The 16,297-nt window shown below is 40.6% G+C and overlaps 2 protein-coding genes across 2 annotated transcripts; one reads left to right on the top strand and one right to left on the bottom strand.

Annotated features, from left to right (window-relative positions):
* Window positions 1-225: 225 nt before the first annotated feature.
* Cbr-crtc-1 lies at window positions 226-5,227 on the top strand (the record flags this gene model as incomplete). Its single annotated transcript, XM_045241447.1, has 7 exons — window positions 226-231; window positions 1,685-1,759; window positions 1,808-1,951; window positions 2,227-2,438; window positions 3,082-3,414; window positions 3,837-4,311; window positions 5,090-5,227. 7 exons carry the CDS (start codon window positions 226-228, stop codon window positions 5,225-5,227), a joined length of 1,383 nt encoding a protein of 460 aa, XP_045097460.1.
* A 1,700-nt stretch (window positions 5,228-6,927) lies between these two features.
* On the bottom strand, window positions 6,928-15,228 carry CBG22049 (the record flags this gene model as incomplete). The annotated part of the gene is made up of 9 exons (XM_045241438.1): window positions 6,928-7,737; window positions 8,454-8,543; window positions 8,688-8,945; window positions 9,077-9,172; window positions 9,740-10,002; window positions 10,631-10,788; window positions 10,983-13,070; window positions 14,907-15,032; window positions 15,164-15,228. 9 exons carry the CDS (start codon window positions 15,226-15,228, stop codon window positions 6,928-6,930), a joined length of 3,954 nt encoding a protein of 1,317 aa, XP_045097459.1.
* Window positions 15,229-16,297: the final 1,069 nt, after the last annotated feature.

Raw genomic sequence — 16,297 nt, 5'->3', positions numbered from 1 at the left:
TTCCAAAATCTGTGTTTTGTTTCAAATTTCTGAAAATTCTTAAATTTGGATTCTTAAAATATTAATAAAAAAAAATAAAAATTCCAATATCGTCACAAACTCCAAAATATCCTCATCTAAAACCATAAATCCCAGATTTTCCATTCCCTCCTTAAATCCCCAAAAATCTTTTTGACACTTTTCATCCAGGGAAAATTAAATTTTTCCATTTCTGGGATACCCAACATGTGGGTATGTGTATCTAATCTCTGAAAGTGCTCTCCTTCTTTTTTCTCTAAATCTCTCAATCTCTCTGTCTATCCCAAAATTTTCCTCCCGAAAAACCTTCACGGAACAACTTCTTTCATGTGTGTGTGTATGTGTGTTGTTAGTTCTCCAATTTCATTTTCTGATCTTTTTCTCTCCTTTTTTCTATTTTTCTAGCTTCCGCTTCACTTTTTCCTATGTTTAATTTGAAGGATTTAGACGCAGAGAAACGAGAATGCCGCGTTTCTCTGGATCTCTCTTCTTTAAAGGGTCATATCTCAAAAACTAAAAGAACTATAACATTTTTCTAAATTGCAAAAATAATTATCATAAAATTTTACACATTTTTTTAGTTTACAACTTTTTGATAACTCTTATAAGAGCCGAGATAAATGAGCTCAAAGTGCACGCTGCTAATAAGCTACACGGTCGGCACCTACGCCTGCGCTAGTCAGGTACTTTCACTTTGAGTTGATTTATCTCAATTGTTGTGATAGTTATCAAAAAATTGTCAATTGCAAAAATTTTATTTATAAAATTTTACATATTTTTTTAGTTTACACCTTTTCAGTAGCTCTTTTAGTTCTTGAGATATGTGCGCTCAAAGTTGAAGAGCTCTAAGCGCGCAGAGGGGGGAGACGCAGAGAAACGAGAATGCCTAGCTTCTCTGCGTCTCTGCTAGATGTCTAGGTATTTTTGCTTCTCTTTTTCTCTCTCTCTCTCTCACTTCCTCCAAAATTTAAAATCCTCTATGAACCAATTTCAGAACCACAAAACCAACACCACCCTGAACCAAAAAACACAAAAAAAGAGAGGACATCAGGACATCCCAGACACACAGACAGACAGTTAGCTCCGCCGTGAGCGATGCGAATGTCGAATTCGAATACACCGCGAAAGTTCAGTGAGAAGATTGCCATACTCGAGAGGAAACAAAAAGATGAGAACACCACGTTTGAGGATATTATGCGAGAGGTACGGTAGGCTATGTTTAAAGGCGCATATCTCAAAAAGTAGAAGAGCTAGAAGAGATCATGTTTACCAAAAATGTTACAAATTTTATGAGCTACATTTTTGTAGTTTACAAAATTTTGATAGCTACGCTAGTTTTTGAGATATAGACCTTCAAAGTTGGATGCGCGCCACAGAAGGTGCCAAACGGGCGCCTAACTTTGCGCGCTTGTATCTCAAAAACTAAAAAAGCTAGACAATTTTTGTCAACTAAATAAATTTAAAAAATATTATGAGCTACATTTTCGTAGTTTACACTTTTTGGCTAGCTATGGTAACTTTTGAGATATACGCGCTAAAAGAAAATTGACGCCGCCCTAGCCAAGAGGAGAATCAGAGAAGCGAGGCTGTCTAGCTTCTCTGCGTTTCTCTCCACCTCTCAACACAAACTAGCTAATTATGAATTCATAATAATGCGATTTTCCAGGTCAAATCCATCACCCACCATCCGACGGACTCATCATCTCCCACCGGCACCGCCCCAATCGCCATCCCCCAGCAGGTAACTTTTAGGCTCCGCCCATTTTAAGCCACGCCCCTTGTTTTTCAGGCCGGAGTTGGACTGTTACCCCCACAACATCCATGGGGTCATAATCTCGGTGGATCACTCCCAAATGTGCATCAACTATCCAACTATTCGCCACCACAATGGGCACAACCACACTGGCAGCAAGAGGCGATTGGAAGACCCATGGTTTGTTGGCATTGGGTGCTTTTGGCGCGTTTGCAGTTTAGAATAATTTTATATGGGTAGAAAGCTGAGATTGTAATTTTTTAGAATCTATAATTTATTTTTGAATTGACCAATGTCGAACAAAGTTACAATGTTTGGAAATTGTTACTCCCAAAATTTAAAGCTTGTCATTTTAAAGCTATATATCTTCATTTCTAGAATAACTATCAAAAACTAATGAACTAACAAAATGAACCAAACTTTGAGACAAATAACATTTTTTTAAAAATTTCCAGCAAGGTCATCGAAGTAGGTCACCAGAAGATCACATGATAGGAAGCGCGTCCGGCTCACCGTCCCACCATCACTATCATCCATATGGAGCAAGATCGAATGGTCATTCGAGGAGTCCGGATCGAACGCCCCCACATCATCCGCATTATGCACCGTATGGTGGTCCGACGTACAACCAACCAGGACAATTGGTACCGCCGGAATCTTGGAATCAGTGAGTTTTTTTCGGGTTTTGGAGATAAAAATGAACAATTTTAAAGTTTCGAAAGCGTCTATCTTGAAAACCAAAAATGGTAGATTGAAATCGTCAACTAAAAAAATGTGTCAAATTTTATTTATAACATTTTTGTAATTGACAAAATTTTGATAACTCAGTTAGTTTTTGAGTTACATGCGTTTGAAAGCCTGCGACCGCCTAGCTCGGGGGATAGAAAGTGTGCCTCCACTTTGAGCTCAATTATCTCGACTCCTGTAAGAGATATTTGAAATGTGTCCGCATGTAAAATGTTTGTCATAATATCACCAACATTTTATTAGTTTGCAACATTTTGATATCTTTTATATGAGTTGAGATAATTGGGCAGAAAGTGCGCACTTCTACCGATTACAAAGTGGGCGCCGCTGTCTTCGCAAACTGCACTTTGAGCTTAATTATCTCATTCTGTGTAACAGATATCAAAAAGTAGTCAACTGAAAAAATGTTTATCATACTATCAGCAATATTTTATCAGTTAACAATTTTTTGAGATCTCTTATAGGAGACGTGATAATTGAGCTAGCACCCAGTGATGATAGCACCCAGTGATGTAACCGCTCGTAGCGTGACGATCTTTAAGCTTAAATTACTTTCCTTTCAGGATCAACCGCGCTCGATCGGATCCAGCAATCCACAACATGGGCGGAATGCATCCGATGCACCAAATGATGCATCACCCTGCACATCAAATTCCAATTCATCAAATGCCACAATACTCGATGCCCGGACCATCGGGAATGATTCAGAATCCACAACAACCCCAATCGAATCAACACTCTCCGCAGATGACACCACAGGGATCACAACAAGGATCCCCGGTTCAAATGCACCATCAAATCCCGCCCCCTCTCCAAATGGGCGGAGCCAATCAGATTCAGGGCAATGGAATGTCACCGTTACAGTCGCCGAATCATATGATGACGCCTATGTATGGGTGAGTATTCTGGAGTTTCGAATTATAAAAATATTCCAAAATTTAAAAAAAAATCGAATTTTTTCAATAAAAACCAAAAATTCGAAAAAAATTTCTCAACTTTGAGCTCATGTATCTCATTTTTTGTTAAAGATATCAAAAAGTCATAAACTGATAAAATTTTTATCAGCTTGTCAATAATATTTCGTTAGTTAACAGATTTCTGATACCTCTTATAGGAACCGAGATGATTGAGCTCAAAGTAAGCGCTGCAAGTTAGCTACGAGAAATTTTGTGTTTGCGGCAATTTTTGTCTATGACTTCGCCCACAAACAAGCAACTGTTGTCAAACAACTATCATATTGTAACTTTTAAATTTTCTATCAAATACATTGTAAAATATCAAAAATCTTAAGTTTGAACCTTTTAAAAATCATTTCCAGATATCACAACGGATCTCCTCTCCACTCACCAATGGACTCTCCTCATGCTTCAACTCTAATGCTTGATGGCTCAGGGACACCTCACATGGAATTAAGTCCGCCTGGAATGATGCACGATTTCGATGCAGGAAGTCTACCGAATCTTCAAATGCAACAGCAACAACAGCAAGAATACACAAATGGCATCAACAACACTACGCCTTCAGGCTCTTCCAGTGGTTACTATCACGCCCCCATTGGAGCCAGACACAGTACTGGCGCGTGTGGTCCACGACTGGTACCTGGGCCCGCGTTGACGCCAGAATCACAATCAGCACCAACGTCTCCGCATAATCAGCTGGATCCGAATCAGCCGTTGATGTGGCCGACGCGAACGTTTTCGAATTCACCGGAAGCCCTAGATATTCCAAAGTTGACGATTACGAATGCAGAAGGAGCACCCGGGCATCACGTGGACTCGTATAATGATTTTAATGTGAGTAATTGGCAAAAATTTTGATAGCTTATAAATAGTTAGCTGGTTTTTGAGATACAGTCATTTAAAGTTTAGTGCGCTTCAAGCTTCAAACGTGTATATCTCAAAAACCAGAAAAACTACACAAAAATTGTTAACTACAAAAATAGTTCTTATAAAAGTTCATACATTTTTTTAATTGACAGCTTTTTTTAGCGTTTTTAATTTTCGAGATAAAAACCTTTAAAGTCTAATGCGCTTCAAAGCATGCGCGCTTTAGATGTCTCAAGCTTTGAATGCTTATACCTCTGAAACTAAAAATGCTAGAAAAAAACTGTCAATTAGTAAAATATGTGAACTTTTATGCTTTTCATTTTTGCAGTTAACAATTGTTGTCTAGCGGGAATAGTTTTTGAGATATATGCGCTTAAAGCTTAGTTCACCGGAGGGCGCCTGCCGTGTGCTTTAACACTTGCGCCTCCGGGTGTCGCCCAACTTAAATCGTGTATATCTCGACAACTAGGAGATTTATATACATTTTGTCAACTACAAAAATATTTTTCAGAAAATTTCACACATTTCACTAGGTGACAATTTTTGTCTAGCTTGCTTGCTTTTTGAGATATGTGCGCTCAAAGTCTAATGCGCTTCAAGGCAGGCGCGCCTTAGAAGCCTCAAGCTTTGAACGCGTATATCTCAATAACCAAAAAACTTACAGAAAATTTGTCAACTAAAAAAGTGTGTAGAATTTCATTTTTTTACATTTTTGCAGTTGAGAACTTTTTTCTACCATTTTTAGTATTCAAGTTATCCCTCATTTTTTCAGGACCTCGGCCTAGAATCTCTGGACAACGTGTTATGTAATGGCTCTGGAGCTCCGCCCATTCAGCCCAACAACTCATTCCACGACCCCGGCGGCACCATGCTTCAGAATTAGAAACGTTCCATGTTTTTTAAATTTAATGCAAATTCGCTCTATCGCAATTGCGATGGAGCGTATTTGCCCAAATCTTTTTTTGTGCCAAATTTAATTGTCGAGCGGAGCGAAGCGAAATATTGATTTTTGGTGGTGGCCGAGAAAAATCGAAAATTCCGGAAAATTAGGCCAGCAAAAAAGTTTTGGCGCCAAATTTGAATTTTTTTTTTGAAAAATAAAGAAACAAAATTTTTTTTCTGAATTCGTCCTACGGCTTCCAGACAAATCTGCGTAAATTCAGAAAATTTTATTTTCATTTTTTCAAAAAAATTTAAATTTCCCGCCGAAATTTTTTCACCGTTTTCTAAGCCACCAAAAACCATATGTTCCGCAAGCTCCGCCCACTTTTCTCCTCCCCCTCAGATTCATCAATTCTCATTCAAAAATAATTCCAAATTTCAACCAAAACATTGTGATATTCAAAAAAATATTCAAAAATTATTTCCTTTTTCTCTTTTTCTCTATGTCTCTCTCCTTGAAAAACTCCCACCTCATCATGCATTTCAAACATCCTTCTCTTTTTTTTTGTAAAAATTCTTATTTTCTCTCATTTATATTTCAGAAAATTCCAGAAAAAACAAAAACCTTCTCTTTTAAAAAATATGCTCATTTTTTTCCCGTCTCTCAATGAATAATTTTCAATTTTCAGACTTTTTTTTTGAAAATTAAAAATCGGAGAACAAGTTTTTATGTGGGTTATGCTGCAAACAACCGTCAGATGATAACCGTTAGGTAACACAAAAAAGGGGCGGGGCTTAATTTGAACAAAAAGGGCGGGGCTTAATGACCCAACAAAAAAGGGGCGGGGCTTCATTTGACAGGTTCTGTAGAATTTTTTTTGGGAAATTCTGAAATTTTCTAGATTTTCAAAAATTCCAAAACCTGAAATTCAAGATTTTTGAAAATTTCAGATTTTCTAAAATTTTCAAAATTTCAGATTTTTCAGATTTTCTCGAATTTGAAAGTTCCAAAATCTTAGGAATCTCAAAATTTCGAGCATTTTTCGAGCATACGCAAAAATCGATTCTTCCAAAATTTTCCAAAAAAAAAAGAGGGCGTGGCTTATCAATCAATAGACAATGATTATTAGACAGTTGGTGGTGATAATTATAAAACAAATCGAACAAGTAATTAGTAGCAATTATCATAGGCAATTAATTCAGAACTAATTATATGCAATCAAGTAAAATAAAATAAAAAAGGGCAGGGCTAAAATAGGGGCGTGGCTTTTCGGGAAAAATCAATATTTGAGATTAACGAAAAAATTAGTCGGGAAAATGGACCCCAAAAAGTGGGCGTGGCCGGGAAAATAGCGAGATCGGGAGAGCAATTTTTGACGGGGAAAAATGAAGTCGATGAGAAAAAAAGGGGCGGGGCTTCAGATTATTTGACTAGACGGAGGAAAGGGGCGTGGTTTAGAGGTTCGGAGGAAAAATCAGTTTTTGAGACAAATTCAAAGGAAGAATTAGTCGGGAAGATGGGTCCAAAAATGAGGGGGGCGTGGCCTAGGAAATCATTTATTTCCAGAATTCGAGTAAAGAGGGGCGGGGCTAAGAGAAGACATTTCGGAAGAAAAAAAAATACATTTTTTTAGATCAATTAATGGGCAATTTCGGGTGAAAAGTATAATTTTTGAGATTCAAAAAGGGGGCGTGGCCTCGCTAGTATCGTCGATATGCTCCTCCTCCACCATTGTGATCTCTGTGATCCCTCTGCCTCTCATGGTAGTGTGGATCGAAGTTCCGCCCCAAGTAGTTGCCCTGCCCTCTGGCTCCGCCTCTTCCATGAACATGATTCCAACCTCCACCGTTATCATCGTCACGACTTCTCGATCTTCTGTAGTGTCCTCCCTGCCAAGCTCCCTGGTCTCGTTCCTGCCATCGCCTGGACTCTTGTCTCTTCCGGTGGGGTCGATCAGAAGATGGACCTTCTCCTCCTCGTACCTCCGGAGACTGGCGTCGAACTTCTCTCTCCGTAGATTGACGTCGTCGAGACGTCTGGTGAGCCTGCTCTGCTTGCTGCTGGACCCTTTGCAGGGCAGCTTCTCGGAAGCTCTGGGCCGGATGGCGCTCCGGTGGCGGCTGGTAGTGATTTATGTCTTGCAGGCCGAGGATCTGACGACGAGACTGGACGGCTTCTGAAGCTCTCGAAAGATTCTGAAGAACTCCTGGTTGTGGTGCCGGCGACGTCGGAAGATTCAGGAATCCTCCTGCTGATGGTAGCGGAGCTGTAGACGTCGATGGCAGATTCTGAAGACCTCTCTCATTGAGACGACGTCCATATTCCTCTAAATCTGCTCGTCGAGCTTCTGCGAGATGGGCAGGGACCGGAGCAACGTCTTCTGGAGAGGCGAGGGGATTGGGAATGTCCTGACGTCCAGTTGACACCAAAGCCATTTTTGCGAGGTCGACGTAGAGGCCACTGAATGACGATGATGTGGCTGCTGGAAAGACAATTTCAGCCATTTCAAGCTAGATTTTGGGCCTTTTTGGACCATTTTTTGGAAAATTTTTAACTGTTTTAAACTCATTTCTGATTGTTATAGACTAATTTTGGGCCATTTCAGACTAGTTTCTGGCCAATTAAAGTTAATTTCGGATCATTTAGACTGATTTTGGACTATTCCAAACTAATTTTTGACAATTTTAGACAGAATTTCGGTCATTTTAGGCTGATTTTGGACAATTTTGGACCTTTTTACCCTGATCTTAGGCCATTTCAGAGAGATTTTTAGTGATTTTAAATCAGTTCTGGACCATTTCAGCATGATTTCAGATCGTGTTGGAAAAGTTTTGGGGTATTTTGACAGATTTTGAATGATGTTAGGTCCGTTTTGGTTCGTTTTAGACTAATTTTTTGGACAATTTAGGACCATTTTAAATCGATTTTTCGATGATTTTCTTATTTTCTAAAATTTTCCCAAAAAAAGGGGTGTGGCCTATTAACTACGGAATGTTTTTGCCGGAACCGTTTTCTGGTTCAATTTGTATTTTTTTAGACAAATCTTGGATAATTTTTGACCCTTTTTGATCGATTTTGAACCAATCAATCTTCCGATTTTACCTTAAACCGATTTTCGTATTTTCAGGATTTTCCGAAAAAAAAGGGGGCGTGGCCTAATAGTTGCTGAATTTTAATTTTTCGAGATTTTCAAGATTCTCAGAGATGACGTGTCCCAAACTATTACCTGGTGCGTCTGACGTCGATGGAGGAGGAGGGGCTTGATGGACATAGCTTGACGACGTCGATGGCGAGAAGACGTGTGGTGGAGGGACTCCTGAAAATAATGGGGATTTTTATAAAATCTGATTTAAAGTCAATTTTCAGTCTATTCTCCATCAAATTGAGCAGCTTTTTTTTGAGCAGCCAGTCATTTTCAGCCAATTTTCAGCTGATTTTCAGCCAAATTTTGAGCACTTACCAACTTCTGACGTCGTCGATCCTCGTCGTCGATGATGTGCGGTGGACGGCGACGACGTCGATGGACCATTCCAAGCGGGACGATCTTCTGAAATTCCCCGAATTTCCAGCAAAATTTTGATAAGCTAAAAAATTTACCATCATCTCCAGAAGGCGTCGCTCTTCTTGACGCCGACGGTAGGCTTATCCCTGGAGGGAAACTGGGCGGGGCTTGTACTGAGGTGCCTGGGACAGGCGGTTCTGGCGAGTGGTGTCGTGGCTGAAAATTTTGATTTTCAGAGAATTTCAGCTATACGTTCAGCCATTTTTGGCTATTTTTAGCCAGTTTTTAGATGGATTTTCAGCCAAATTTCAGCTATTTTCAATTTTAGACAGACATAAAAAACTAACCCTCTTCTCCTGTGGTTCTCCTCCGATCCATCCGATTCCTGGTGGTGTTGGAATCTCCGCGTGCAGGACAGATGGCTCAGGTGTCCGGATCCGGGACTGAAAAATTAGCATTTCTAGCGATTTTAGACAGGTTTAGACTGCTTTCAGATTCTTTTAGATCATTTTAGGCTATTTTTGGACCATTTTAGACCAATTTTAGACATTTCTACACTAACTTTGAATCATTCTAGACTAAATTCGAGTCATTTCAGATCGATTATGAACCATTTTAAGCCATTTTAGACCGATTTTAGACTTAATTAGGCCAATCTAGGACGATTCTAGACTAATGTTGGGCAATTTTCGGGTCACTTTAGACTAACTTTTGGTCATTTCGGACCTATTTAAGACCATTTTAGGGTCATTCTCGACCATTTTAAGCCATTTTAGACTAATTTTAGACTCAATTAGACCAATTTTTTAGATTATTTTTATTTAGGAGCACTTTAAATCAGTTTTAGACAATTTTAAACTATTCTAGCCCAATTTTGGACGATTCTACACTAATTTTTTTGATAATTTCAGACCGATTTCAGACCATTCTAGACAAATTTAGACCTACTACGGCCCGATTACAGACAATTCCAGCCAATTTCAGCAATTTTGAATTCAAAAACCCCTCACTCTTTTCTCTTGTTGCGTCGATCCATTCGCTCTGCTCGTCTCCACGCCTCCATTTCCATTTTCAGCGACTCGCAGCCTGTTATAGGCCGCCTGACGCCGACCTTCTCTGGTTGCTTCTAGTCTGGTCGACGACGTCGGCTTCCTCACACTCGATGGCATCGATGGAACATCGTCGAGTAACGCTGCCATTCTCGATTGTCCACAAGCCACTTTCACCGTTGATTTCGCTTGAAATCGGGGTTCCTGGCGTCGGTGATGAGCAGCTGAAAATGGGAAATAGTGAGCCTAGAAATGGTTGAAAATGATTATAGCTAGGCTAGCTAGCTAGCTAAGTCTTTTTAGTCGTTGGGTCGTTTTGGACTAAGTTCGGATCATTTTGGACTACGTTTGGACTGTTTTAAACGAATTTTGGACAGTTTTAGACCGATTTTGGACGATTCTAGACTAAATTGGGTCGTTTTAAGACCATTTTAGACCAATTTCGGGCCATTTTAGACCGATTTTTGAATATTTTCGGACGATTCTAGACTGATTTGGGACCCTTTTCTACCAATTTTTGACCATTTTAAACTAAGTTTGGGTCATTTTAGACGCATTTTGGGCAATTCTAGACTAACTTTAAACGATTCTATACTAAATTTGGGTAATTTTGGACCATTTTAGACTATATTTAGACGATTCTAGACTAAACTGGGCCAATTTTGACCAATTTAGGACCATTTTAGACTGATTTAGGACTATTCTTGACTAATTTGGGTCACTTTTGGATCGATTTTCGAGCATTTTAGACCAATTTTGGACTATTTTCGAACGATTTAGGACTTTTTTCGATCAGTTTTGGACCATTTTGGGACTAAAAATGCTAGAACAGTTCTCAAACCGAATCCTCACCTGAATCCGCCTTGTCACTGCTCAGCGTACTGGCCAGTTCTCTCAGCCTCATCCCTCCCTCATCACCACTGTCCCTGGATCGAGACCGTGTGTACGAAACGCCTCGTTTTGGTCCAGCTCTGAACTCGCCAGGCGTTTTTATGGCATTAGTCGTCGTTCTGAATCAATATATATTTTTTATTTTTCTTAAACTAGGACAGGCGGAGGGTACAAAGCAATGTAGGGGTAGAAAATTCGCATTTTTCAGGTATTTTGTACCCCCGAATCGTGGATTTTGCACCACCTGAATCACTGTGTACCCCCTTATACCCCCAAATTGTTGGACCCTCCAAATAATGTGCCCTGCACTCACCCAGTACGTCCTACTCGTTCCGCCACGATCACTTGTTCCGATGCTTCGACGGATGGCGCTCTCGACGATCGTTCTCTGGATGTGTCTCGATCTTCGGAAGGTTCCCGAGAGATGGTTCTTGGACGTCCTGGACCTCTACGAGGAGGCTGAGCATCGACTGACGGTTCCCTGGATGGGACGCGCGGTCGGCCGTTGGTCGGTCCTGATGGTCCCTCGGGTTCCCTAGATTGATCCCTGGAAGAGCCGCCGCGTGGCCGACCAACCGGTTTTTCGGGTCGTCCTGGCTCTGGAGTTTGACCCCTTGGTCCCTCATCCGGTCTATTAACGGACTGATCCCTCCTTGGTCGACCACGTCCTCTTTTCACCACCGGTTGGCCAGATCCATCTGTGGATTGTTCACGAGCAGTTAGAGGAGTAGCTGCCCCTAGAACATCATTATCAGCTTGGTTGAATGCGGCAGATCTTCGGGGAGTTGCTTCTGGATCCCTTGACTTTGCTCTTGGCGCAGGTGTACGAGCATCGTCTCCATCAGTGGATCTGGCTCGGAAATTGGATCGGCGAGGAGCTTGTCTGAAGACTGGTGAAGTGTCCATAGATCCACCTCTCGAGCGTCCTCTTGTCCGCGTCGCTGGTCCCTCGAAATCGGATCTTGTGATTTGGCGTCGTGGTTGGCAAGGAGCGGATTCTGGCTGAGCAGCTTGGGAAGATGGAGCAATTTGTGCTAGCCTAGCCAAAGTCCTTTCAGATAGATCGATTCGGGTGGGTGCTGGGCTGGATGAAGCAGCAGCTGGCGGGACTGGGACGGATCTTGATTGTTGAGCAGCTGGTGGTGGAATTGGAGCCGGTGGAGCAGCAGATTGTGAAGGCTGAGCAATCGTAGACGGCTTCGTCTCTCTTGGAGGATCGACACGAATTTGGGGAGGGATCGGTGGAGCAGCTGGTGGAGGTGGAGCAGATCTTCCAAACGGACCGATTGGGCCTGGCACCGATCTTGATGGCTGAGCAGCTGGTGGAGCAGCTGCAGCGATTGTTGATGGCTTCGTCTCGGTCCAATCTGATCGGGACGCTCTTGGAGGATCAACATGAACTTGAGGAGCCACCGATGGAGGCTGAGCAGCTTGTAGAAGTGGAGCCGATCTCCCTGGAGGATTGGCTGGAGCTGGAACTGGTCTTGGCGGCTCAGCAGCTGGTGGAGCAGCTGGAGCTATCGTTGAACGCTTCATCTCGGTCCAATCAGATCGGGAGGCTCTTGGAAGATCAACACGAACTTGAGGAGCAACCGGTGGAGGCTGAGCAATCGGTGGAGGTGGCTGATTAAAATTAAAATTCGATGGGATCGGTGGAGGTGGTCGGTTGAAAACCAATGGGATCGGTTCATCAATCAACGATGGATCGGCTTCAGGTTCTGGCGTCGGATCCACCATAATCGTATCGGGCTCTTCCGGGTACAATGTTTCCATGGGAGATGCCCATCTTGGATCCGATCTCTGACTCTGTGCAGCTAGTCTCGGATCCTGAAGGGGTTGACGTTGCTGATTCTGTGATGATGGTCCTGCTTGATCTCTCGGAATGTATCCAAACTGTATTGGCCGCGCATTCGGATCATATCCTTCTGGGTAGTTGTGCTCAATCGATGCCTCACGAGATCTCATTGCGATCGGTAAGCTTCGAACGCTTGTCTCCAGCACCTGTGGTTCTCTTGAAGACTTTCTAGGTCTCGTACATCGATTGCCATTTGTGGATTTTTCTCGATGTCCTGATCCTGAAGCAGCAGCCATTTGAGCAGCAGCCAAAGTTTGCTCCACAACGTCATCATATCCAGGGGTACTCGGAAGGGCCGGCTCCTGATTGCTCACGCTCTTCACTTGATTCTGCAATTTCTGATACTCATAGTACTTCTCTCTTTTCGATGGTTCGAACGAGGTGTTGACGACTCGACGATGGGTGATGGCCTCGTCGCGGCTGAACAGCCTACTGTTCATGTCGTCCCACTTGGAAGCTGGGCACTGCGTCGAGAAGTGCAAGTAGACTTCGAGCTCGTCGAAAAACTTCATATGACAAATCTTGCACTCGTGACGATGGATTTTTCTGGAAAACATGGGGATTTTTGGGGGTCGAAATATAGGAATTTCGAGAATCAAAATACAGCATTTCTAGGTTAAAAATGCTGATTTTCTGAGCTGAAATGAGCATTTCTAGGGTCTAGAACAGGCATTTTTGGGTCCAAACTGAAGTGTTTTTTGAGTTTTTGACACTAAAATCGCCAATTTCTAGCTTCGAAATTAGGAATTTTCCAGTCAAAAATCGTCGATTTTCAGTCCAAAATAGAGCATTTTCCAGTTGAAAAATGATATTTCAAATGTCAAGAAAGTGATTTTTTGGAGTCAAAAATGAGCATTTTCAGATCCTAAAATAGTGATTCTTAGGATCAAAATTAGGCATATTCAGAGTCTAAATTGAGCGTTTCGTGCCCCAAAAATCCGTGTTTCTGGGTCTAAATTTGTCATTTTCGAGGCTGGAATCGCTTTTTAAAGCAAAAATCGTCGATTTTCAGAGCCAAGATAGAGCATTTTCGGGGGCCAAAATTGATATTTCAGACGTCAAAAAATTGATTTTCTGTTCAAAAATGAGCATTTTCAGAGCCTAAAATAGTGAATTCTAGGTCCAAAATTGATGATCTCAGACGCCAAAATGAGTGATTTTTGGGCCCAAAATAAGCATTTTCAGAGCCTAAAATAGTGATTTTCAAGATCAAAAATACTGATTTTTAGATCCAAAATGAGAATTTTTGGGGTCGAAAGAAGGTTTTTTCCGAGATGAAAATAGGCATTTTGAAGGTCAAAATATACCATTTTTAGGTAGGAAAATGGTCCTTTTTGGTACCAAAATTTGCATTTCTAACGTCTAGAATATTGATTTTTCGCATTTTCGGAGCCTAAATTATGCATTTTGAGAATCAAAATTTCAAGTGTCTGGGTCCAAAATTGCTATTTTAGGCATCAAAAAGGTGATTTTTGAAGTCAAAAATGAGCATTTTCAGATCCTAAAATAGTGATTCTTAGGATCAAAATTAGGCATATTCAGAGTCTAAATTGAGCATTTCGTGCCCCAAAAATCCGTGTTTCTGAGTCTAAATTTGTCATTTTCGAGGCTGGAATCGCTTTTTGTTTCTAGCTTCAAAATTGGACTTTTTAGGCTGAAATTGCCGATTTTTAAAGCAAAAATTGTTAATTTTCAGAGCCAAAATCGAGCATTTTTGGGACCAAAATTGATTTTCTTTCAAATTGTGATCTTTGAAGCCCAAAATCAGTATTTTCAGAGCCTAAAATAGTGGTTTTTCGGGCCCAAAAATCCATATTTCTGGGTCTGAATTCGTCATTTTTGAGCCTGGAATCGGCAATTTGCAGGACTAAAGAGAACATTCCTAGAGCTTGAAACAGAAATTTCAAGAGCAAAATTTGCAATTTTCAGGCCCCAAGTCGTTCATTTTTAATTCGAAATAGAATATTTTCTAGGTTGAAAAATGACATTTCAGACGTCAAAATTGTGATTTTTGGACCCGAAATGAGCATTTTCAGGGTCTAGAATAGGCATTTTTCGGGGTTCAAAACGATTTTTTTTCGAGTTTTTGAGGGGCGAAAATTGTCAATTTCTAGCTTCGAAATTAGAGATTTTCCTGTCAAAAAACGTCGATTTTCAGTCCGAAATAGAGCATTTTTAGGACCAATATTGATTTTTTTTTTCAAATTGTGATTTTCAGAGCCAAAAATGAGCATTTTCAGAGCGTGAAATAGTGAATTCTAGGTCCAAAATTAATGATCTCAGACGTCAAAAAATTGAATTTTGGTCAAAAATCAGCACTTTCAGAGCCTAAAATAGTGGTTTTTAGGATCAAAACGAGTCATTTTTAGGGTAGAAACTCACAAATGACCCTTGGCTATGTGACTCGGCGCATCTGCTGGCATTCCAACGAATTTACACTCGTCATGCGAGGCCTTCATCCAAACGCATTCTTGGAATGTGCACCTGTTCTTGTATTTTGCATCGATTCTGGAAAATTTCAGATGAGATTTGGTGATTTTTTTTGACTCAAAAATGGGTATTTTTGGTCTAAAATAGACCTATTTTTGAAGTAAAATAGTCAAATTTTGAACCAAATTTCAATTTTTTTTAAATCTCACCTTAGCTCCTTCAATCTTCGGTTTTCTGTATCGGTGTAAATTGGCTTTGGGTGGGGTTGTTCCATTGTATCTAGAGGAGAGATGAAGAGATCATGAAACCTGAAAAAAAACCGATGAAAATGTAGGAAAATTCTAGAAAAATCGGAAAAGGTGTGATCCGAAAACTGCAAGAAATCGATTAAAAAATCATGCATGTTTTTTTTGCAATTTTTTCCGCAGGTTTTTGATCTTTTAGAGATCAAAAATGAGTCTAAAAATAACGACATTTATTTTCTAAAAATAAAAAAATCTTAGGAATCTAGGTCATGACCCAGTTTTTTCTAGGCCACGACCCAGTTTTTTCTAGGTCACGCCAAACAAAAAAAAAGGATAAATAGAGACGCAGAGAAACGAGATTGTCTAGCTGCCTGCGCCTCTCAAAGGGGTGCGCTCACTTTAAAGGCGCATAACTCGAAAACTACGGTAGCCAGTAAAAAGTTGTCAACTGCAAAAAATGTGTAAAATTTTATTTCGCATTTTTTTGTAGTTTATAGTTTGCAGATAGCTACTGTAGTTTTGGAGAAATGCGCCTTTAAAGTCACCAAGGTCTTTGCCCTGAAAATCGATCATTTTGAGGGCTTCGAGAAAAACGGATTCTAGAAACTTCTCGTTAGAAAACTGAAAATCGCCGAATTTGTTACAACAATTTATAGAGGGAAAACTTCCAGAATTTTAAAAAGAAACCGATTAGGATTACTGTGGGATACTGTAGACTCTACTGGAGAACGCGAACTCTAGCCATCCATGAGTTCCTAGTTCGAAACCGACTTCCTAGTTCGAAATTTTACTTCCGACTTCCGGAAAATCAGGAAATCTTCCGGCTTCAGACTCTCATTCCGCCATAGAATTTTTGCAACAAATGTTGCGAAATTTGTTCATTTTTGACCAGAAAAATCAAAAAATATTCAAAATTAGCGCCAATACCATAAATTATGCTCTGAAAATCTGGAAGTTTACTTCCGACTTCCGACTTCCTAGTTCAAAAATTTCATTTCCTGATATCTCCCTTTCTACACGACTAGAAAATTCGAAGATAGAAGATTCAGGAAGAGAGTTTTGAGATTTTCGCTAGAAATTCATGAGAGATGTGTCTAC

Source organism: Caenorhabditis briggsae, assembly GCF_000004555.2.
Source record: "Caenorhabditis briggsae complete genome, chrI, whole genome shotgun sequence".
NCBI lineage: Eukaryota > Metazoa > Nematoda > Chromadorea > Rhabditida > Rhabditidae > Caenorhabditis > Caenorhabditis briggsae.
Note: the sequence above shows the minus strand (reverse complement) of the source record. Positions and strands in the feature narration are given on the sequence as shown.